This window comes from Mesoplodon densirostris, chromosome 6, assembly GCF_025265405.1.
Source record: "Mesoplodon densirostris isolate mMesDen1 chromosome 6, mMesDen1 primary haplotype, whole genome shotgun sequence".
In the NCBI taxonomy this organism is placed as follows: Eukaryota; Metazoa; Chordata; class Mammalia; order Artiodactyla; family Ziphiidae; genus Mesoplodon; species Mesoplodon densirostris.
The window spans coordinates 56954741-56979878 of NC_082666.1; the positions used below are offsets into that span (position 1 = coordinate 56954741).

General features: G+C 40.8%; 2 protein-coding genes across 7 annotated transcripts in view; one reads left to right on the plus strand and one right to left on the minus strand.

The window, feature by feature from the left end:
• The window catches only part of HACD4 (3-hydroxyacyl-CoA dehydratase 4), a 57147-nt gene extending 43849 nt beyond the window's left edge, over positions 1–13298 (plus strand). Inside the window, exon 7 of the mRNA XM_060102016.1 lies at positions 13184–13298. Within this exon, the coding sequence (XP_059957999.1) occupies positions 13184–13272 (89 nt within the window). The 3' untranslated portion in view covers positions 13273–13298. The remainder of the gene's footprint in view (positions 1–13183) is intronic.
• Positions 9014–25138, minus strand: part of FOCAD (focadhesin) — a 313353-nt gene continuing 297228 nt past the window's right edge. For 4 of the 6 annotated variants that reach the window (XM_060102011.1, XM_060102014.1, XM_060102013.1 and 1 more), the window contains exons 39-44: positions 24200–24289; positions 20710–20887; positions 19064–19161; positions 17322–17573; positions 15205–15280; positions 12080–12798 (exon numbers count right to left, since the gene is read on the minus strand). In XM_060102011.1, the coding sequence (XP_059957994.1) occupies positions 12725–12798; positions 15205–15280; positions 17322–17573; positions 19064–19161; positions 20710–20887; positions 24200–24289 (768 nt within the window). In that variant the 3' untranslated portion in view covers positions 12080–12724. Of the gene's footprint in view, positions 11435–12079; positions 12799–15204; positions 15281–17321; positions 17574–19063; positions 19162–20709; positions 20888–23377; positions 23487–24199; positions 24290–25138 lie in introns of those variants that run through there. The other 2 variants (XR_009532822.1, XM_060102015.1) reach the window with 2 other exon arrangements.

Sequence of the window (25138 nt, forward strand, 5' to 3'; positions counted from 1 at the left end):
TTAGCTCTAGTAGTTTTCTGGTAGCATCTTTAGGATTCTCTATGTAGAGTATCATGTCATCTGCAAACGGTGACAGCTTTACTTCTTCTTTTCTGATTTGGATTCCTTTTATTTCCTTTTCTTCTTGGATTGCTGTGGGTAAAACTTCCAAAACTATGTTGAATAAGAGTGGTGAGAGTGGGCAACCTTGTCTTGTTCCTGATCTTAGTGGAAATGCTTTCAGCTTTTCACCATTGAGGACGATGTTGCCTGTGGATTTGTCATATATGGCCTTTATGATGTTGAGGAAAGTTCCCTCTATGCCTACTTTCTGCAGGGATTTTATCATAAATGGGTGTTGAATTTTGTTGAAAGCTTTCTCTGCATCTATTGAGATGATTGTATGGTTTTTCTCCTTCACTTTGTTAATATGGTGTATCACGTTGATTGATTTTCGTATATTGAAGAACCCTTGCATTCCTGGAATAAACCCCACTTGATTATGCTGTATGATCCTTTTAATGTGCTGTTGGATTCTGTTTGCTAATATTTTGTTGAGGATTTTTGCATATATGTTCATCAGTGATATTGGCCTGTAGTTTTCTTTCTTTGTGACATCCTTGTCTGGTTTTGGTATCAAGGTGATGGTGGCCTCGTAGAATGAGTTTGGGAGTGTTCCTCCCTCTGCTATATTTTGGAAGAGTTTGAGAAGGATAGGTGTTAGCTCTTCTCTAAATGCTTGATAGAATTCGCCTGTGAAGCCATCTGGTCCTGGGCTTTTGTTTGTTGGAAGATTTTTAATCACAGTTTCAATTTCAGTGCTTGTGATTGACATGTTCATATTTTCTATTTCTTCCTGATTCCGGCTTGGCAGTTTGTGCATTTGTAAGAATTTGTCCATTTCTTCCAGGTTGTCCATTTTATTGGCATAGAGTTGCTTGTAGTAATCTCTCATGATCTTTTGTATTTCTGCAGTGTCACTTGTTACTTCTCCTGTTTCATTTCTAATTCTATTGATTTGAGTCTTCTCCCTTTTATTTTTGATGACTCTGGCTAATGGTTTATCAATTTTGTTTATCTTCTCAAAGAACCAGCTTTTAGTTTTATTGATCTTTGCTATCGTTTCCTTCATTTCTTTTTCATTTATTTCTGATCTCATTTTTATGATTTCTTTCCTTCTGTCAACTTTTGGGCTTTTTTTGTTCTTTATCTGATTGCTTTAGGTGCAAGGTTAGGTTGTTTATTCGAGATGTTTCCTGTTTCTTAAGGTAGGATTGTATTGCGATAAACGTGCCTCTTAGAACTTCTTTTGCTGCATCCCATAGGTTTTGGGCCATCGTGCCTCCATTGTCATTTCTTTCTAGGTATTTTCTGATTTCCTCTTTGATTTCTTCAGTGATCACTCTGTTATTAAGTAGTGTATTGTTTAGCCTCCATGTTTTTGTATTTTTTTACAGATCTTTTCCTGTAATTGATATCTAGTCTCATAGCGTTGTGCTCGGAAAAGATAGTTGATACAATTTCAATTTTCTTAAATTTACCAAGGCTTGATTTGTGACTGAAGATATGATCTATCCTGGAGAATGTTCCATGAGCACTTGAGAAAAATGTGTATTCTGTTGTTTCTGGATGGAATGTCCTATAAATATCAATTAAGTCCATCTTGTTTAATGTATCATTTAAAGCTTGTGTTTCCTTATTTATTTTCATTTTGGATGATCTGTCCATTGGTGAAAGTGGGGTGTTGAAGTTCCCTACTATGAATGTGTTACTGTCGATTTCCCCTTTTATGGCTGTTAGTATTTGCCTTATGTATTGAGGTGCTCCTATGTTGGGTGCATAAATATTTACAATTGTTATATCTTCTTCTTGGATCCATCCCTTGATCATTATGTAGTGTCCTTCTTTGTCTTTTGTAATAGTCTTTATTTTAAACTCTATTTTGTCTGATACGAGAATTGCTACTCCAGCTTTCTTTTGGTTTCCATTTGCATGGAATATCTTTTTCCATCCCCTTACTTTCAGTCTGTATGTGTCTGTAGGTCTGAAGTGGGTCTCTTGTAGACAGCATATATATGGGTCTTGTTTTTGTGAATGGGTCCATTCAGCCAGTCTGTGTCTTTTGGTGGGAGCATTTAATCAGTTTACATTTAAGGTAATTATCGATATGTATGTTCCTATTCCCATTTTCTTAATTGTTTTGGGTTTGTTATTGTAGGTCTTTTCCTTCTCTTGTGTTTCTTGCCTAGAGAAGATCCTTTAGCATTTGCTGTAAAGCTGGTTTGGTGGTGCTGAACTCTCTTAGCTTTTGCTTGTCTATAAAGTTTTTAATTTCTCCATCAAATCTGAATGAGATCCTTGCTGGGTAGAGTAATCTTGGTTGTAGGTTTTTCTCCTTCATCACTTTAAATATGTCCTGCCAGTCCCTTCTGGCTTGCAGTGTTTCTGCTGAAAGATAGGCTGTTAACCTTATGGGGATTCCCTTGTGTGTTATTTGTTGTTTTTCCCTTGCTGCTTTTAATATGTTTTCTTTGTGTTTAATTTTTTTTTTTTTTTTTTTTTTTGCGATATGCGGGCCTCTCACTGTTGTGGCCTCCCCCGTTGCGGAGCACAGGCTCCGGACGCGCAGGCTCCGGACGCGCAGGCCCAGCGGCCATGGCTCACGGGCCCAGCCGCTCCGCGGCACATGGGATCCTCCCAGACCGGGGCACGAACCCGCATCCCCTGCATCGGCAGGCGGACTCTCAACCACTTGCGCCACCAGGGAGGCCCTGTGTTTAATTTTTGACAGTTTGATTAATATGTGTCTTGGCGTATTTCTCCTTGGATTTATCCTGTATGGGACTCTGTGCTTCCTGGACTTGATTAACTATTTCCTTTCCCATATCAGGGAAGTTTTCAGCTATAATCTCTTCAAATATTTTCTCAGTCCCTTTCTTTTTCTCTTCTTCTTCTGGAACCCCTATAATTCGAATGTTGGTGGTTTAATGTTGTCCCAGAGGTCTCGGAGACTGTCCTCAGTTCTTTTCTTTTTTTTTTCTCTATTCTGCTCTGCAGTAGTTATTTCCACTATTTTATCTTCTACGTCACTTATCCGTTCTTCTGCCTCAGTTATTCTGCTATTGAGTATTTTTAATTTCATTTATTGTGTTGTTCATTGTTGCTTGTTTCATCTTTAGTACTTCTAGGTCCTTGTTAAATGTTTCTTGCATTTTCTCTATTCTATTTCCAAGATTTTGGATCATATTTACTATCATTATTCTGAATTCTTTTTCAGGTAGACTGCCTATTTCCTCTTCATTTGTTAGGTCTGGTGGCTTTTTATCTTGCTCCTTCACCTGCTGTGTGTTTTTCTGTCTTCTCATTTTGCTTATCTTACTGTGTTTGTGGTCTCCTTTTTGCAGGCTGCAGGTTCATAGTTCCTGTTGTTTTTGGTGTCTCTCCCCAGTGGCTAAAGTTGGTTCAGTGGGTTGTGTAGGCTTCCTGGTGGAGGGGAGTAGTGCCTGTTTTATGGTGGATGAGGCTGGATCTTATCTTTCTGGTGGGCAGGTCCACATCTGTTGGTGTGTTTTGGGGTGTCTGTGGACTTATTATGATTTTAGGCAGCCTCTCTGCTAATGGGTGGGGTTGTGTTCCTGTCTTGCTAGTTGTTTGGCATAGGGTTGTCCAGCACTGTAGCTTGCTGGTCGTTGAGCGAAGCTGGGTGTTGTTGTTGAGATGGAGATCTCTATGAGATTTTCGCTGTTTGATATTACGTGGATCTGGGAGGTCTCTTGTGGACCCTTGTCCTGAAGTTGGGTCTCCCACTTTAGAGGCACAGCACTGACTCCTGGCTGCAGCACCAAGAGCGTTTTATCCACATGGCTCAGAATAAAAGGGAGAAAAAGTAGAAATAAATAGAAAGGAAGGAAGGATGGAAGGATGGAAGGAAGAGAAAAGAAAATAAAGTAAGATAAAATAAAATAAAGTTATTAAAATAAAAAATAATTATTAAGAAAAAACATGTTTTAAAGTAAAACAACAACAACAATGGACGGATAGAACCCTAGGACAAATGGTGAATGCGAAGCTATACATACAAAATCTCACACAGAAGCATAAACATACACACTTCCAAAAAGAGGAAAAGGGGAAAAAATAATAGATCTTGCTCTCAAAGTCCACTATCTGAATTTGGGATGATTTGTTGTCTATTCAGGTATTCCACAGATGCAGCATACATCAAGTTGATTGTGGAGATTTAATCCGCTCCTCATGAGGCTACTGGGAGAGATTTCCCTTTCTCTTCTTTGTTCGCACAGCTCCCGGGGCTCAGCTTTGGATTTGGACCCGCCTCTGTGTGTAGGTCGCCAGAGGGCGTCTGTTCTTCTCTCAGACAGGACGGGGTAAAAGAGCCGCTGATTCGGGGGCTCTGGCTCACTAAGGTGGGCCGAGGGAGGGGCACGATGCAGGGTGAGTCTGTGGCGGCAGGATGCCGCACCAGCCTGAAGTCCGCCGTGTGCCCTCCCGGGGAAGCCATCACAGGATCCCGGGACCCCGGCAGTGGCGGACTGCACAGACTCCCGGCAAGGGAGGTGTGTTCAGCGACCTGTGCTTGCACACAGGCTTTTTTGTGGCGGCAGCAGCAACCTTAGCATCTCATGCCCGTCTCTGGGGTCCATGCTGTTAGTTGCAGCTCGCGCCCGTCTCTGGAGCTCCTTTAAGCAGCGTTCTTAATCCCCTCTCCTCGCGCACCAGGAAGCAAAGAGGGAAGAAAAAGTCTCTTGCCTCTTCTGCAGGTCCAGACTTTTCCCCAGACTCCCTCCCGGCTAGGCGTGGTGCACTAACCCCTTCAGGCTGTGTTCATGCCGCCAGTCCTCTCCCTGCACTCAGCTCCCAGCCCCAGTGAGCAGACATGCCTCTCAGGCTAGTGAGTGCCGGGTCCGCTCTGATCCTCTGTGTGGGAATCTCTCCGCTTTGCCCTCCGCACCCCTATTGCTGTGCTGTCCTCCGCGGCTCCAAAGCTTCCCTGCTCCGCCACCCACAGTCTCTGCCCCTAAAGGTGCTCCTAGTGTGTGGTAACCTTTCCTCCTTCACAGCTCCCTCCCACTGGTGCAGGTCCCGTCCCTATTCTTTTGTCTCTATTTATTCTTTTCTCTTTTGCCCTACCTAGGTACCTGGGGAGTTTCTTGCCTTTTGGGAGGTCTGAGGTCTTCTGCCAGCGTTCAGTAGGTGTTCTGTAGGAGTTGTTCCACGTGTAGATGTATTTCTGATGTATCTGTGGGGAGGAAGGTGATCTCCATGTCTTACTCTTCTGCCATCTTCCTGGGCTTTCTATGTTGTTCTATTTTTGTGCCAGTACCATACTCTCTTGATTACTGTAGCTTTGTAGTGTAGTCTGAAGTCAGGGAGTCTGACTCCTCAAGCTCCATTTTTCTCTCTCAAGATTGTTTGGGCGTTCCCTGGTCGCACAGTGGTTGAGAGTCCTCCTGCCGATGCAGGGGACACGGGTTCATGCCCCGGTCCGGGAAGATACCACATGCCGCAGAGCGGCTGGGCCCGTAGGCCATGGCCGCTGAGCCTGCGCATGTGGAGCCTGTGTTCCACAACAGGAGAGGCCACAACAGTGAGAGGCCCGTGTACTGCAAAAAAAAAAAAAAAGAAAGAAAGAAAAAAGATTGTTTGGCTATTCGGGGTCTTTTGTGTTTCCATACAAATTAAAAAAATTTTTTCCAGTTCTGTGAAAAATGCCTTTGGTAATTTGATAGGGATTGCATTGAATCTGTAGATTGCTTTGGTAGTATAGTCATTTTCACAATGTTGATTCTTCCAATCCAAGAACATGGTATATCTCTCCATCTGTGTCGTCTTTGATTTCTTTCATCAGTATCTTAAAGTTTTCTGTATACAGGTCTTTTGCCTCCTTAGGTAGGTTTATTGCTAGGTATTTTATTCTTTTTGGTGTAATGGGATATAGGATTGTTTCCTTAATTTCTCTTTCTGATCTTTCATTGTTAGTGTATAGGAATGCAAGAGATTTCTGTGCATTAATTTTGTATCCAGCAACTTTACCAAATTCACTGATTAGCTCCAGTAGTTTTCTGGTGGCATCTTTAGGATTTTCTGTGTTTCGTATTATGTCATCTGCAAACAGTGACAGTTTTACTTCTTCTTTTCCAATTTGTATTCCTTTTCTTTTTCTTCTCTGACTGCCATGCCTTAGGATTTCCATGCCATAGGATTTCCAATACTATGTTGAATAATAGTGGCAATAGTGGACACCTGTCTTGTTCCTGATCTTAGAGGAAATGCTTTTAGTTTTTCACCATTGAGAATGATGTTTGCTGTGGGTTTTTCATATATGGCCTTTATTATGTTGAGGTAGTTTCCCTCTATGCCCACTTTCTGGAGAGTTTTCTTCATAAATGCGTGTTGAATTTTGTCAGAAGCTTTTTCTGCATCTATTGAGATGATCATATGGTTTTTATTCTTCAGTTTGTTAATGTGGTGTATTACAGTGATTGATTTGCAGATATTGAAGAATCCTTGCTTCCCTGGGATAAATCCCACTTGATCGTGGTGTATGATCCTTGTACTATACTGTTGGATTCAGTTTGCTAGTATTTTGTTGAGTATTTTTGTGTCTATGTTCATCAGTGATATTGGCCTGTAATTTTTTTTGTGTGTGATATCTTTGTCTGGTTTTGGTATCAGGGTGATGATGGTGGCCTCATAGAATGAGTTTTGAAGTGTTCCTTCCTATTCAGTTTTTTGGAAGAGTTTGAGAAGGATGAGTGTTAGCTCTTCTCTAAATGTTTGATAGAATTTGCCTGTGAAGCCATCTGGTCCTGGACTTTTGTTTGTTGGAAGTTTTAAAATCACAGTTTCAATTTTAGTACTTACGATTTGTCTATTAATATTTTCTATTTCTTCCTGGTTCAGTCTTGGAATGTTGTATCTTTCTAAGAATTTGTCCATTTCTTCTAGGTTGTCTTTTTTTTTCTTGTGGTATGTGGGCCTCTCACTATCGTGGCCTCTCCCGTTGCGGAGCACAGACTCTGGATGCGCAGGCTCAGTGGCCATGGCTCCCGGGCCTAGCCGCTCCATGGTATGTGGGATCTTCCCAGACCAGGGCACGAACCCATTTCCCCTGCGTCGGCAGGCGGATTCTCAACCACTGTGCCACCAGGGAAGCCCAAGGTTGTACATTTTATTGGCATATAGTTTGTAGTAGTCTCTTATGATCCTTTGTATTTCTGTGGTGTCAGTTGTAACTTTTTTCATTTCTAATTTTGATTTGTGTCCTCTCCCTTTTTTTCTTGATGAGTCTGGCTAAAGGTTTATCAGTTTTGTTCATCGTCTCAAAGAACCAGCTTTTAGTTTCATTGATCTTTTCCATTGTTTTCTTCATCTCTAATTCATTTATTTCTTCTCTGATCTCTATGATTTCTTTCCTTCTACTAAGTTTGGGTTTTGTTTGTTCTTTCTATAATTGCTTTAGGTGTAAGGTTAGATTGTTTGTGATTTTTCTTGTTTCCTGAGGTAAGATTGTATTGTTATAGACTTCCCTGTTAGAACTACTTTTGCTGCATCCAACAGGCTTTGGACTATCGTGTTTTTGTTAGTTACTTGGCCTGAGGGTGTCTCAGCACTGGTGTGTACAGAGTATTGGGCAAGGGTGGGGTGGGTCCTGGGGCTAAAAAGCTGGAGGGAGGATTCCACAGTGGTGCCTGCCAGCACCAGTGTCCACATGGTAGAACGAGTTCCCAAAAATGGCTGCCTACAGTGTCTATATCCCCAGGGTGAGCTGCACTTGCCTCCTGCCTTTCTGCAAGGCTCTCCAAGATTAGTAGGTAGGTCTGACCCAGGCCCCTCTCAAATTAGTGCCTCTGCCTTGGGTCGAGGAGGGCGTCAGATTTTGTGTGAGCCCCTAGAGGGTGAAGTCTTTATTTCCCTCAGCCCTCTGGGACTCCCGAAAGTAAACCCTGCTGGCCTTCAAAGCCAGATGCTCTGGGGGCTTGTCTTCCTGGTGCAGGACTCCTGGGCTAGGGAGCTCACTCATTTGGGAGAAACTCTGCAATTGTTATTATTCTCCTGGTTGTGGGTCATCCACCTGGGGTTATGAAATTTGACTATATCACAGTTCTGCTCACCCTACTCATCTCATTGTGGTTCCTTCTTGATATATTTAGTTGTAAAAGATCTTTTTTGGTAGGTTCTGGTCTTTTTCATCAATGGGTGTTCTGCACATAGTTGTAATTTTGGTGTGCCTCTGAGAGGAGGAGAGCTCAGGGCCTTTCTACTCCGTCATCCTGCGCAGTCCTCTCAAGAATGCTGGTTTTGATTTCAAATCCAGCCCTAGTATTTCCTAACTGAATGACTCTCTGAGTTTCAGTTTACTTAACTGCTCAAGCCTGTTGTGAAGAGCAAATGAAATATGGTGAAGTAAACCTCTGTAAATTATAAAGGGCCATACAGAAGTAGGAATGCTTTTATTACATGATGGTTTACTGATTTATATTTTCTGAATATAAGCTCCACAAGGGCAGGAATGTCATGTCTTGTTTACTTTGTACCCCAGAACCTTGTATGGTGGTACATAGTAGACACTCAGAGTTGTTGTGCAACTGTGACTTTATGGATTACTACTACTACATCCAGAAAAAAAAAACTATACTTTAAGAAATATATCAGATTAACTAGGTGATGTTTCAGTTATTTTGGATTTATCTCAAAGGGTGCTTCATGTTCAGAAGACACATATAGAGTTTTTTTTGAAAAAAACTTACATAAATATCTTTCCTTAATGTGCTACTTCTAGAATGTATTGTTAAGGATAATAATTTTTTACTTAAGAAATTTCCATTATCTTCCCAAGTCCTGACATACATGTTGTCAGGCCTGTTTCAAGCATTATAGCTATTATTTATTGTTAGTGAAACATACAAAAGTGAAAGCATTTCTTTTACATTTTAGAATTTATACAGCATATTTCTTTATTCTTTAAACTCTCACAACTACTTTGTTAGGTGGGTTATTTCTTTCATACATAAAATAAAACCAAAGTCAGGGAGTCATCAATGTCGTTTTTATTCAGTTCCATTTCTAATAGTTTGGCTGGCCATTATTTCACGTTCCCTGTGACAAGAATCAGATGATCTTTCTAAATTGCAATTTCAAAGAATTTTGGTTTATGAACATTAACAGATTACATGCATACTCACAACTTCATAAATATTTTATGTGTCATATATTAAAAAGATGAGACTTTAAAGTTTCTAGGATTAGAATAAAGTGTTTCCTTTCAGAAAATATAAAAGCATATATCCAGCACCAGAGCAGTGATGATATACATTTATACATGAAGATGATGATGTGAGGTATCTTTCCATAAGAGTGGTGAAAGATGTGAACTGTCCCAGCCACATTCTGTCCTCTGGTTCCATTTGAAATGCCTGTAGCTATGAATAGGCTGGTTGAGGTCAGAGACCTAAAGACCTAGCTTACAACTCTGGCCTTAATGAAGGCCCCATCCTCTTAACCACATGGTCAGATTTCTCTTCTAAAACAGCAATTTGTTAAAATGTTTACCAAAAACCTAAAACTACTACTTACTTTCAAAGTGACTAAGATGTTTCAAGATAGTAGTTAAGTCCTTAAAGTTTTACTCCTTATATTATTATAATATCATCTTTGGTTAAAATCATTTTATTTTTTATTTATTTATTTATTTTTTTTGTGCGGTACGCGGGCCTCTCGCTGTTGTGGCCTCTCCTGTTGCGAAGCACAGGCTCCGGACGTGCAGGCTCAGCGGCCATGGCTCATGGGCCCAGCCGCTCCGCGGCATGTGGGATCTTCCCAGACCAGGGCACGAACCCGTGTCCCCTGCATCAGCAGGCGGACTCTCAACCACTGCGCCACCAGGGAAGCCCTTAAAATCATTTTAGAGAAGTTAACTTGTGGCAATTAACTTCAAAAAAAAAAAGGTGATTAACAGCCTCTTGGTTACCATGGAGCCATTACATTACAAATAAAGCACAAAGATTTTAGGCACTTGCACGGATCTCAACATCTGTTCCAAATGTACACTCTTCAAGTGAAGAGTCACAGTGTTTGGACACATCTGAGACACACAACATAGCCTTAATCCCACACATTGATTTGTTAGTATACCCTAGCATGCTATTTGTCTTGGCAACTTGTGATTTCAAAAACTAACAGAAGATGACTTATAAGGAAACTTTTCCTTTTGTATATAGTTTGGAACGTCTGGTCTCAAAAAAGCAGAGACTTCTGGTTTCTGGAGAACAAACTGAAATATCCCAAGGGAATATCTTAATTCTTACTGGAGCTCAGACAGGTAACCAGGAGAAAGGATCTTATTATGCCAGTGATCTACATCTTAGAATAATTAAAGTTTAGAACCTTTACAGCTTCAAATTTAGATTTTGACATTTTGGACTCTTTATGGAGTCCAAATGAATAGGAATGAATAGAAAAATCCTATGACGCTTAAAGACAAGACTGCTGAAAACAAAAAGAGGGAGCTAGGGAAGAGAGGATACAGGTAGATCTTATTTCCTCCCTTTTGTACTATTCTGTTTTCTTGTCAAGGCAGGAGCAATGACAAAGTCTGACTGAGAAGAAACTGGGCCAAACTGAAAAAGGCAGTCTGGGTCTGGGAGGCTGGGCTGATTCTTTATCCCTCTCCTTGAACATCAGCAAGTCTGCCCACTGATTTGTGGGGAAACACGAGAGTAGTTCTTCAGTGCCCATTTCCTCTTCCCTATTCTTTACTGCCGTCCACATCTGCTAGCTGGCCCAGGAACGTAATGTCCTTCAACCCATGAAGACCTGCTCCTTTACACATAACTCCCAACTTCCCAATTCCAGAGTCTTATTAATATGAGGCAGGGGTGTTTCTTTTATCTGATTCCAGCAATCTATATTAAGCATGAATGAGGCTTAATACTTGGTAGGAGTTTTCATCTGAAATTGGGTGCTGATGAGCCTGATGCAGTAGAAAGAGCATTGGACCTGGGGTTTCTAGGACCTTGGTTCCAGGTGTAGTAGCTCTGCCACTTATTAGATGTGTTTTCTTCATTTAAAACTAGAAAATAATGCCTCTTCACAGTATTGTTGCAAGGGTTAAATAAGATAATACAAGTGATACTCTAGTCACTTATATAGTCTGACAACTAGTAATAAGTGTTAGAAGAATGTCAGCATCTTATTGGTAGGTAGTATGAGAAAGCCAAGGTGGGCGGGAAGGAGACAGACGCTGGCTTCTCACGTAAATTTTCTATGCTTCTGCTTCCTCCAAACTCATTTCCCTCCAGCTCAGCCTCTAAAGAAGTAATAGAGATGAAATACTTGGTGATGTAGTTAAGTACTACCTGAGAGCTCGCCTTCCCTTCCTCCTTTTCTGTAAGCATCTCGGCACCCTACGGAGTTCAGCAAAAGAAAGAGCTGTGACCTGTAAACAGTGTGAATCACACAGTGAACCACAAATATCGGGAACCTGGAATCATAAATCCATATATTTGGAAAATAAAATTAGTAGAGCTATTTTTAACTTAAGTGGTAGGTATGCCTGGTGACAACATGAAGGTATTGTACATGCCACACAGGAATACTAAAAGTTCCATGACACTGCCGTGGCATGATAAGCACGAAGGTATATTATTCCAGTGGCACACATTTTCTCCCCAGTAATCCCATATACGTATACATCAGTATGTTTGTATGATTGGCTAAAGACAGCCCTGATTAATGGCTGCATGAAGGAACAATAATTAGCAATCAGAGCAAATTAAATTCCTGGCTGATTCTAAGCCCCTGAGTAAAATGCAACCCTTGAGGATGCTGTCACATTCCTTCATTTACTTGGCATTAGGCCACCAGTCACCCTGATTAAGACAGGGGTTTGTACTTATTAAAAAAAAGATCGATGTTTGGCGGAGATATTTGCCATTTTTTGCTTGCCTAGCATCCTATCACCTTTCTTCTGGGGGAACCCAGTTCAGGTGGATGGACATGTGACCCCGGCCTGGTCAAGTAGAACCCTCCCCACCCCACCCAAGGACTCACATGACTCAAGCTGAATCAGAGTCCACCCCATGTTGCTTCCGCCATACCTATGAGCAAAGACACCTTCCCCTCCTTATTTTGAATTGGGTAACTTTCACTTGCATTCAAGAGACTCAAGCATAAAAAAATTATAGCCACCACTTACAAGTCTGATTTAGCAACGTTTAACACCATGCTTATTATTTAAACGCGTATAGCAGTTCCAAGAGAGTGTTTTAGCAATAAGAGTAAGAAAACATGTCTAACTTACTGAGTCAATGAATATCCTCTGGAGACTTCATGGGAAACAGATCAGATTCCACTGTCACTGCAACAGTTTGGTTTTGCTAGCAAAACCTTCCCCATGCCTTAAAACAAAAGTCACATGCACAAAATTCACAGGATTATTTTACTAGAATTTAGTGGGGAGGAGATGATATAATTAGATTTTCACAAAAAATCTTTAGATTGAACTCTAGCCAAATAAAAGAAAATCCAAGTTCTTGTTTCAGTCTCAAATGGCCTGGGTACTGAAGCAGTGGCCCCTGTCCTGGCATGCACGGTTCAAGCTGTCGGTTGTGTGGCCACCCTTTCATGACCTTCAGCTCTCTGCATCGTCTCAGTAAGCCCAGACACGAATTCTGAAAAATTCCTTCTGTCATCCAGCTGAGAATGCTGCTGGCTACTGCAAAACTGTTCACCAACCATACGCTCTGGTCCATACAGCTTTCTTCGTAAACTCTGGGAGAACTCTCAAGGACAGCAGGGTGGCTAAGGGGACAAAAAATAAAGTGCACTGTTGCATTTGGTGGAGTTGCATTTGAAAAAGTTATTTAGATCAAAAAGGTGTCAATAGAAATTGGCTTGTTCTCACTCAGCTAATCTTTAAGAATTCCTATCAAGCCTTAGAATTTTAATGGAAGAAAACGATTAATAAAGGTTGAGGAAAGGTTTTTTTTTTAAGTTACTTTGAAACCAGTTAGTGGGAAATTCTGCATAATTAAAACAAAAACTGACTTCTGGGATGCTGGCAATGCTCTTTTTCTTCATCTGGGTGCTGATTACATAGGTATGTTCCCTTTGTAAAAATCTACTTGTGCACTTTTCTACATGAATATCACTTTTCCACTAAAAAAGTTTTTTTTTTTTTTTGCAGTACACGGGCCTCTCACTGTTGTAGCCTCTCCCATTGCAGAGCACAGGCTCTGGACGCGCAGGCTCAGCAGCCATGGCTCACGGGCCTAGCTGCTCCGTGGCATGTGGGATCTTCCCGGTCCAGGGCACGAACCCGTGTCCCCTGCGTCGGCAGGCGGACTCTCAACCACTGTGCCGCCAGGGAAGCCCCCACTAAAAAAGTTTAATTGAAAGGTAAACAGGGCTTCCCTGGTGGCACAGTGATTAAGAATCCCCCTGCCAACGCAGGGGACACAGGTTCAAGCTCTGGTCCGGGAAGATCCCACATGCCGTGGAGCAACTAAGCCCGTGCGCCACAACTCCTGAGCCCGCGCACCTAGAGCCCCCATGCTTCCGTAACAAGAAAAGCCACTGCAGTGAGAAGCCAGCACAGCTCAACGAAGAGTAGCCCCCGCTCGCCGCAAGTAGAGAAAACCCACGCAGCAACGAAGACCCAATGCAGCCAAAAATAAATAAATTAATTTTTTTTAAAAAAGGTAAACAAAGACAAGAAACCTGATCCTGTAATGAAGTTAGGTTCATGGGCTCACTGGAGCAAGTATGACTGTACTAAACTATATTTGAACACACACCTTAGCTGTCATGGGTCCCTCAGAGATCGATTTAAAGTAGGGAAGTTATGTGTAACCCCTCTAGGTAACTTATTACATATCTTATTTTGGAATACTAATGTAAATATATTGAGATTAAAAAAATATATAATAGTGTGAGGGAATGAGGGTAAGCCAGAGCTACATAATAATTGTGTGTGACTAGTAAGCCCTTGAATACACGATCAAGTGAACATGTACTTCTTTGACCCAAATAACTATTTTCCTCATCGGTATCAATTGTTATCTTCCTGACCTAAGACAGTATATGTTGGGAACAACCAATGGAATTATAGACCCATGGCCATTAAAAATTAGTCCAAACTCCTCAAGGAAAATAAATTGAGGAAATCCTAGCAGCAAGTCTCTAGGGAATGGCCAAGTGAAAATATGTCAGACCACTGCCCTGATCCTCAGTGAAGTTCTGTGGTTGATCAGAATCACTGTCCTACACAGGCCCTCCCACCTACTTTGGAGGTAGGGAGAAGGACAAGAACCAACACATTAGATAATTCTCGCTTGTTAGGCAATCAATAGATTATACCATACTTAAAGCAAAATATGGTCAATTATCAGAAGAGTAGGCCAGCAGGCAACTCTCCCAAGGTAAGACTTTTCAGTGCAGTAGCTTACAGCATGTCAGGGGCATCAACAGCTGCCACTGGTAGGATCCAGACCCCCAAGTCTCAAGATGTGGATGACAGTACAAGCTGTCTTGGACCACAGAGCCAATGCCCAGAAGACTTTTCAGATTTGAGTAAAAACATCTACATAATTTTCACAGAAAGATCATCTATATTTGTGGATCCCACAGTCATAGTTTAACAGTCAATAGAGATGTATAAAAAACATGAAAATCGCCTAAATGCCTGGAAGCATGGGAAATGTCCAATTCCCTTGGAAAAATACTATGCAGCCATTAAAAATACTTTTGAAGCCAGTGTAAGAATGGGTTAAAATGCTTTTAAAATAATTTTAAAGTACAAAAGGCAGTATTCAAAGTGTGTATGTACATTTTTCAATTGGCTATGATTATAAAAACGTTAATACTCATATACAGAGGGAGCAAAAACTTAGGAAAAACAATCAAAATTGTCATTGGGCAGTGGGATTCTGGATTCTTCTTTGCTTATTTTTACTTTTCTGAATTTTCTAAATTTTAAGTCATATTTTATGATTATAATAAAACATTTAAAAACCATTTAAATAAAAAATCTAAAGGCAATGCAACTTTTTTTAACCACTTTCAAATTCAAGAATGCCACACTGGTGACAGCTTCATATTACTTCTCTAAACTGAACCAAGACAAGCCCTTTCAGGAGCCAACATATGCTAGGATGCTGTTCTGCAGCACAGACAACACTGGATGGGCATAAAGCACGGAAGTGATACCTTTTAAAAGATCCCTGGACTTTGCTGAGAGGCCTTCTTTAGGGCTTTCCATGATGCTGAATAGCCAGTCAATGAACTAGAGTGAAAATGAAGAATGGTATCAGTGAAAACAATCTCACTATCAGTAAGACATCATTCAAACCCTTGGGCCTGCACATATGAGTATCAGGGCAGTAGTCCCTGGACAATACCTGCCTGGGCTGGGAGAGTGGAGCAGAGACGGGACCAGGCACAAGAGATGGGAAAGTTGGAAATGGCTCTCATTTAGTTAAATGACCTAGCGAAGTCAAACCTCCTTCCTTTGCTGATTACCCTGGGACTTGCTGTAGCTTTTAAGAGTGGGGTAGGCATGGGCCCAGAGGGCCTCCTGTGTGCCATGAACATTCCGTCTCATCACTCTGAGAGGCCCCAGAGAGGCTAAGAACCTTGCCCAAGTCCACTCCCAGTGAATGGCAGAGTCAAGATCTGAACCCATGTGCACCTGGCTTCAAAGCCTCACACTCCTTCTTCACATCATGCTGCCTGCCACCTGGTTCCGTGTGTATCAGGCCTAGACTCCTAGGTGGGGTGGTAAATGGGGAAACACATCAGATGTAAGCCCCTGTTCTTAAAATATGTTTCTGTGGCTAAGAACAATTTGTGCCCAAATGGATATGAAGCAAAGTTGATTTAAGAGAAAAGGCATAAAACAATTTACTAGGTAGACCCAAGCGTATTAGCTGCAAATAAATCCTGCAGATGAGGTAGAAACTCATAGTACTCACGAGTTTGACTGATCTCCCAGGTGCAGCCAAAATTGTTTTTGAATTAGATACCGGATAATTTCGTTGACTAAACGTTGCCAATCTCGACTCATTGAAAAACACATACACTAGTTGTAGGTACTAGGATTTTTAACTTTGGACTAGAAAAAGAAAATATTCCTAATTCCCTGCTTTAATTAAAATTTTCTTTATTTTCTTTTCCTCAATTTTGCTTTATCATATCCTACTGGTAAGTAAATAAATCAGGTACTACAAATACATGATAGATGCAGGATGTCTATACTGTAGTCCAAAATGAACAGGGTGTCCCAGGCCAGAAATAAGGGGATAGAATACCACATTTAAATTTATTTTCATTTAAAATGAAAAAGAAAACACAAAATTTGGGATAATAATACTAATGCTTATCAGGTTTAAGAAAGCAAAGGCATTTTAATTGAGATGCTTAGTGAAGTTCATGGCTAAACTGTGGGTCCACAGCTCAGAAATATTTTTAAAGATTAATCTTCAGATTTTAAGATTAAGCCACACAAAGTTGGCTTTAAGCTTTCAACCTCGTAAAAATCCAGTTTTGATTAAATGGGATTCAAAAATATCTTTCAGTCAACAATTCAAGACAGGTCAGAGCCATGTAATGAGAAATAAAGGATGTACCATATTTTCATATGCTCTTCACGACAGCTAGTAGCCTGGGGAAACTCAGTATTAAAAACCAAAAGGTACTTCCTATAGTTTGGGTTTTCCTGAGGGCAAACGTGATGAAATTAGGCCTTTGCAAATCTCCCCACGGTATCTCGCACAGGCCAGAAGCACCTGGAACACACCTATCGCAAGGAATGAGCTGTGGGGAACCTTAAATATGGTAAAAGATGGATACTCCAGATTCGCATCTCCCTGGAGGATTTCCTGGACCCATCCCCAGACACTGTTGATCACCCCCTTGCCCATCACCACTGTATCCTTATCATACCATCTTGCAACCTTGAACTTGCTTTCCTGTCTGTCCTCACTCTGAAATTCTGAGCTCTCAGAGACTTATTCATCCTTTTATCCCCAGGATCAAGAACACATGTATCTTCAATAAATGAAGGCAAGTATAAGCTTTTCTTTCCACTTCATCCCTAACTGTAAGCAAGTTGTTGCTGTTGTCACTGTTGTTTTTAGTCAGCAGTTACCCTGAGCCTGGGCTAGCCTCAATCTCTGAGGCTCTGCATCTGGCTGAGATTCGAGGCTGACTAGGAAAGCCTGTAGTGTGACTCAGGTTTCACTTAACTCCCACCTCAATTCTACAGCAGAAACTGCTGAAGAGAAAATGGCCGCCTGCCCTGACAAGCAGGTAGCTGCCAACCTCACCTTCTGGGTCTGTTCCTTCCATGGCTCTTTCTGCAGCAGAAGAGGCATGCTACTGGGAAGGAGAGTGACAGCCTCCTGCACAGTGACCCTGTGCAAGGGACTCCTGCCAAGGAACCTTGATGCTGGCCCAGCTGGACCGTTTTCCTGATGCCATGGCAACCAACTGGCACTGAGGCCAAGGAGCAGAGGGGCAGCGTGGTCTGCCCATGCAACCACTGCTGTTGCAAATATCAGCAACAAGAAATCCAAAGCCTACAGTAGAAATAGGAACAAGGTCAGGTCACATGCTTTAACAATGCAAAGTAACACATGTTCACATACACAGCCCCCATCATGAGGCGATGTTATCTTCCCCGTCACTCAAACCTTACGCCTGCCCCACCCCTACCCCAGAAGAGGGACTGGACCGAATAGCAAACTATTTCCATGCTTAATGAAGAGACATTTTGGGGTTTCAGAAGGTTTGAAGGATCCTCTTTTGTGAGGACAGAAGGCCCAATAGTTTCATTATTAGCGTTCTAACATTTCAAGAGAAACATAATTTATTTAACACCTAATCATACTGAGATCCAAACATTCCTCTGTTTTGGTGTTTTCAAAGAGATTTAAAAATTAATTAAGAGAGACACAGACAGGGATATTTAGGTTTATTATTATGTGGCCAAAACTGATTTTCAAAAATATGTATAGTGTATTCTGTTTTTAAACAGAAACAACAAATGACTCTCCACATGCATTAAAAAAAATGTTTAGGATCCATGCATTTAGATTTTATAGACTAATCTAGACACTTGTAGAAATGGTGGTAACAAGGGCTACCTCTCAGTTACTGTACTACTGTGATTTAAATTATTCTTCTGTTTATCTGTATTTTCTAAGTTTCAAAAGATTTTGTAAGAAAGCAGAGAAGGTTAATACAAACTGGAAATCAGAAGAAAAAGAGGAAAGATTATGCTAACTCAAAAAAAAAAAAAGTTTAAAAGTACCCCTCAAACTCTTAAAATGCCTAATCTCACTAATGAAAATTTCAGAAAGACACACAGCTCTGCAGAAGAGCTGGGCAGAATATCAAACAACATCCCAGGTTATGCATATTTTGCTCACACAGCAAACAGGAGACCCATGAAACATGGCTATGGAAAAATACTAAAAAAAAAAATGCACACTGGGCAGCTGAGTCAAGAAAATGAGGAGAGTAGGAAAGTGCTGTCCTTCATTTTTTAATCTTTTTTTGTTTTACTCACCCAGTACTAGTGGTGGTTAACCTTTTTTGGGTCATAGGTCATTTTGCAGGTGGGGTGAAAATTTCCCTCCAATATGTGCATGTTAAGTATTGGCACAAACACAGATTACTTGCATACACTTCAGGAACCCCTTCAAACCAGGTGTTTGAAGCCATGCTCTGGGCCAGTGTGGAGGCCAGAGCCCTGTACCCCAGGCTTTGTGGAGTCCAGCCCAAGTACACAGGATCCCAGTTTCCCCCTCCAGCTAGAATCCTTTGTGTACTGCCTGTCAAGGAACGCGTTCTGTTGAAAATATTTTTCAAAGGGCAGCCATGGGCATCTCCTAAAGCCTGGTAAGAACATCCATTTCCTTGTGACGTCAGATAATTGCCATCCTTGTTTCCCAAAAATAAAAGGAAGGAAGGAAAGAAAGCTGCAAGCAGCAACGTGTTCCTCTTTTGGGAGAGTAAATATCCTCTATATTTTAAGGAAGCCACAAATGACTCCTCTACATTTTACCTCGTTAAGAGCCACGTTCTGAACAGACGCTGACCGGTAAGCAACATTTCTGATATAACCCATCAGTTCCAAGAGCCACTCCATTCTCTTCAACACGCCTGAAACAAAAGGATATTTCTTACCAGACCATGGTTTTCCTTTGCAATGTAAAACAGATCAGCGATTACCATCATAATTAAAGCAGAACACCCACCAAGGACTCTGTGCGACAGTTTCAAGTCCTTTTATGGTACCTGAGACTTGTGCTCACCCGTGAGAGAGTTTTTGATACTATTCACATCAGATGACCATATTTTGGTCTTTATTTTTAAAAGCTAATTTATTCTTCAAATCTGTGATAAAATGGTGAAATGCATTTATTGGAGTTGCTCAACATGAAACACACTAGGAGAAACTGGGCATGCCAACTAGTTAGTAGTGTTAAATCTTTGATAACTAGTTGTTTTTATAGTCCTCCCTTGCTTAAATATTCCCAATTTATGCAAAAATCATAAAGAATACCTATTCTAAAGACATTAAAAAAAAACCAAAACCCAGCTATTACAGGCTAACTGGAGAACAAACATCAACATAAATATTAATTTTTCCTTTAAAAAAATGAGGATTTTCAGCACAGCAGAGACTACATGGAAACGTCTTAAAATTTAGTGCATGAGAGGAAAATGGGAACTAAATTTGAAGGCCAGCTAGTTAGGACCAAAGGCAATATCAAATTTGTTTCCTTCATGTATCTTCATGCTTAATAGGGAATACCTGCTAGTTTTCTGCCTGATAAATACACTTTTGAGTTAGAGTAAAAAATCTCATTCCTCATCACAGGTTCACTTTTCACTGGGCTGGCGCTTCTGTGGACATGAGACAACTCTCTCAGTTGCCAAAGAGGATGATGAATCAAAATTTCCTACGCAGTCTTGCAAAGAGTATTACAATTGTATTTGTCAGTTTTCTCTCAAAGCCTTCAAGATACAAGAGATGGGGATGATGGGTCACAAGGGCTTCCCAGCCACGTCTGATCTGCTGAAGCCAGATGCCTTCAGGACCTGAATGTAGACTTGAGAAATTATAAGCATGTGACCAAAGGCATGGAGGAGAAATGAGGGAGCTCCCTCTTTAGATGATTATTAAAGTATAAATGTCTAAAATGGTCTAAAAGTTGCACCATTCATTAGCAGAGCTTCAGGCCTGCAGCTTCTGGCTTGAGGATGTAGTAAGGGTGTCCATATTTTATTCTTCTCACTCCTGAGAAGTTCTTCTATAGAATAACTAATTTGTTGTTGCTGCTTTCTTTTTCTCTTTGTAAAATGACCACCCAAAAGCCGTTTTCATGAAAACATCAGGGAGAATCAAACAGCATCCCTCTGCTTGAGAAAGAAAGCAGGCAGAATCAACCTGATAAACTTGTTTATGTCTCTGAGGGCCTGGAGGGCCAAAGACAAGATAAAAGTCACCAGTAGAATTCATTCCCACCTCCAAAGAGTTGATGTGAGCTGTAACTGCTCGTTTCTATCCAAGGTGCTACTCATTTGGGGTTACAAGGCCTCGCCTGTGTCAAGAAGCACTAAACTAGTTAAGTTGAGGAAGCAATTACAACCTAAGATGGTAGGTACATCTTTCTGTTCCTGATGTTCGCCTCCAGCTGGCCTTACCGGTGTTGGCGTGGCTCACAATCCGTGCCTGGTATAAGCTGTGCAGTATCATCCAGGCCAGTGTGTCTTTTTCATGGTGCCGAACAGCAACACTGAGCACATCAGACAAGCCCATCAAGGGGAATCGTCCTTGAGAGACCAAGTATAGTCTGACAAAGGCAGCCTTTTCTAGGCTGTTCTGCAAAAAAGCAAATTGTTCAGTTACTATTAAATTAACTGAAATTGTTATAGGACCTCAGGGCAAGGGCAAAAGACAAGGGGTGAGTTTGAAGTTGATTACCATTCCAAATGCTAAAACTGTTCGTTTCCTGCACTGTGTGACCTACCTGCCTGCGTGCTATATTAAAATGTACCTACAGACAGATGGTTGTAATGTCACCTCCTGTTTTCTCATACAAACCATAAATGATTTCAGGGGTTAACTGGTGAGGATATTTAGGAAAGATACACAAATAATGATAACTAACAAATACAGTACTTATTATGTGCCAGGCACCATTCTAAGCACTTAACCTGTGTTAATTTGGCACTTCACAAAGGGTGGTACACAGACCTATGGGGCACCCCAAGACCCTTTTAGAGGGTCTGTGAGGTCAAGCTATATTCATAATAAGACCCCAAACTGTAGTAATGTTCATTGTATTTTTCACTGACACTTGCAATTTTTTAAAAAGCTAGTTTCATTTAAAATATCCTTTAAACAATAAAAATTACTAGTTTTGTTAAACCTCTGCCCTTGAGTACATCTTTGTAATATTCTGCAGGACCAAATGGGAAGTATGCATAAAAGACTTGTGCTGCATCCCCAAGTGTGATGGTCGTCTCAAGGAGAAAGTTGTGAGAGTGAGTTGTGAGCTGAAATAGCCACTCTACTCATGGAACGCCATTTAGTTGAAAAGAATAATTGATGGACAAACTATGGTTATGAAAACTGAGTGTTTGATTATTTTTTAAAAGTGAAGGAAGTAAGACTGTCACTTCAAGGAAAATACTTGACAGTATTTATTGCCAATGATAAAATGTGAGCTTTTAAGTGAAAATTAGATTTTTGGAAAATCTGTATCTGCTACTATGACTTTAGTAGCAGATACGTAAAAGACTTCTGATGAAGTTGCTGGTGATACTGACAAATGTGATGTTTTGATATTTTATAATGAAATGTACCAACATTTGGAAGATTTTCAAAATTTAGTGACTCAGTATTTTCCAAATGACCAATATATCTTACAAATCTTGCAATAATATCTTACAAAATCATGCATTGGTAAAAGACCCAGAGTGCAAATGACCAATGGATTTTAATGTAACAGAGTATGTGAAGTTCACTGATATGGTTTCAGATTCCACATTTCAACTAACCTGTAAGAAACCAACGCTTGCTGAGTTTTGGTACAGTATCAACGGAAGACATCCCCAATTATCAGAAAAGACTGTTAACACACTCTTGCCCATTCCACCTATGTATCTGTGTGAGGCTGGGTTTTCTTCATATACTTCACCCAAACAACATCACAACAGATTGAATGAAGCAGCAGCTGTGAGAATCCAGCTGTCTTCTGTTAAGCCAGACAATAGAGAGACTTACAAAAATGTAAAACAATGCCACTTCCTCACTAATTTGTTTTTTGGAAAATAGTTTTGTCTTACATATGTTAAGATGCAATGGGTTTATTATTATTACTTTTAAGTAAATATTTTAAATTTTTTCTAGTTTTAATTTCTAACATGGTAAATATTGACAGATATAACCCACATAAACAAAAGCTCTTTGGCATCCTCATTTAAGACACTAACGTAGTCCCGAGACCAAAAAGTTTGAGGACCACTGAATTACGCATTTAATTCTAACACTGAGCAATAGATTACTGTTACCATCCCTCCGTTACAGATGAGGAGACTGAAGCACAGAAGTTAGGCAACTTGCTTACTGCCACAGAGAGTAAGAGCTGAAACCCAAGGAGTCTGAGCTCTTCACCTGTACCTTCTTCTTACCTGTGTTCTTTCTAGAAATGAATAGAAAACATAGGGCTCAGCGGAACACATTAACTCTTTTGGGGGCACCAGAACAGGACTTAGAATGTTCTAGTGACAATCTTCTGAATGGCATTTTAGAAACCCAAGTGAATAACACAGCAACTTTTAGCTCTAGGTACCCCAAAGTAAATTATATTAATTACTTCGAACAATGTAACATGAATATAACAAGTTGTCATAAATTACATGAATGTAATAATTATGATAATAAGTTATTACTGAGTGCTTGCCTTGGGTCAGGCACTTTCCCAACAACTTAACATGGATTAAGCCATTTAACTCTCACCAAACAGCCCCAATAGGTAGGCGCTATTACCTCCCTTTTACAGATCAGGAAGCCGAGGCAGAGAGGGGTTATGACACTTCACCAACGTCACGTTGCTAGTGAATGAGAGGCTGGCTTTCATACTGGGGCAGTGAGGCTCCAGAGTCCACTCTCTCAGGCATTTCCTTATACTGCTTATCCTTGCTTAAAACAAACTAATCTCCAAAAGGCCGATATTCCAAATATTCTAACAGTGCTTCTCCAACCTTAGGATGAACCACAATCACCGGGAGGGACTGTTAAAACACACACCACTGGGCCTCCCTCCAGGGTTTCTGATTGAGTAGGTCCGGAGTGAGACTCCAGAATTTTCATTTCTCATCACTTGCCAGGCTGATGTTGTGGGTCCGTCGGCCACAGTTTGAGCATCACAGCTATACAATGCAGAGGATTCAAGGATTCAACTTAACAGGCCAACCTGCCATATAGTGAAATAAATGATAAGATGACCACCCACGATGTGAGGGCTCACTGTCCTCTAGAGCTTTGGTATTACCTGGTATGCAGGGATGCCATTTGAATAAGTAGGTCCCATTGGGATGTACTTACTCTAAAAAATTATTCATTTTTTATCTGCAATTCAAATTTAACAAGGTATCTTGTAGTATATTCTAAATCTGGCAACTTTACTCTTAGGCTGCTTTTTGCTTATTTATCCTTTGATTCGGTATGGGTCTGAGAGGTACTTGCTAATTATCTTGTGTCAGTGATAATAGTGTTTGTTTTTCAATCAGCCACCTTTCTTCATTCCAAAAGGATAAGTATCAGGTGAAGAAAAATAAATGTGCCTACCACACACCAGAAAGTTCTTTGGTCAGAATATTTCCATTCTTGTGGATTTTGTATTGAAGATGTCCTGTACTTATTTTTGCTCATCAGTAACACTAAAATGTTCTTGACAAAGTGGGATTAATTAGGTTAAAAAGTTATTCATTCATCTATCCATTTATATACTACTACATATCCAACCATACTAGGCTGGACATGAGACCCCACAGTGAAAAAGATAGTTTCCTGAAATTAGCCAGTAACAAATATGAAGCAAAGCTAGCTTCAGCCAAAAGGATACTATAATCATCTCAATTGTAATGTCCACCTCAATAATAAAAAAACACATAGATATGTTATTACCTCAGTAATCTGGGCAACCCGATTGGCTTCATCGTCTGTCATTTCCGAGAGGCATTTTGCTACACTGATATACAGCTCTAGATCGTTTCTCTGGTAAAGAAAAATCCAAAGCATGTCAACATACAGTGTAAAATAACACGTATATTCTCAATGTTCTGACAAAATCATTAGATTTGCTTATCTCCACGAACAGCAGCTGATGAGATTTTAATCTTAACCAAGCCAAAACTCGTGGCCAATTTTTATCATTTCAAAAAATCTTTCCTGTTATTGCATGTATTTCGTTTGACTGTACTTTTTTCTCCTTATCAGAACCCATCATTCCAAATGGATTTTTAACTTCTTTGTACAACTACGTTTCAGAAGTCTATTGGGGGAGAGGCAAGGCTAGTATTAAGTCATTTGATGTAAATAGTGGGTCGGACAATACGCCCAAGGACTCCCCAGGTGTAAAGTATAAGGGTTTCTTTTTTTTATTTTTTAAGTTTATTTATTTATGGCTCCGTTGGGTCTTTCTTGCTGCGCCAGGGCTTTCTCTAGTTGCAGCGAGTGGGAGCTACTCTTCGTTGCAGTGGTTTCTCTTGTTGCGGAGCACGGGCTCTAGGCGTGTGGGCTTCAGTAGTTGTGGCTCACGGGCTCCAGAGCGCAGGCTCAGTGGTTGTGGCATAAGGGCTTAGTTGCTCCATGGCATGTGGGATCTTCCCGGACCAGGGCTCGAACCCATGTCCCCTGCATTGGCAGGCGGATTCTTAACCACTGCGCCACCAGGGAAGCCCAACTGTGAGGATTTCTGAACGTGCTCATCTTCTACAGGCATTTGGTAAAAGGCCTAAGAGCAAACTTCCTGGTGCCGCACTGGTTAACCGACTTCTGAGCGTGCTCAAAACTTTGGTTCTAAATATTCAACCTCAATTTAGATCTTGGAAGCAAACATTCTTA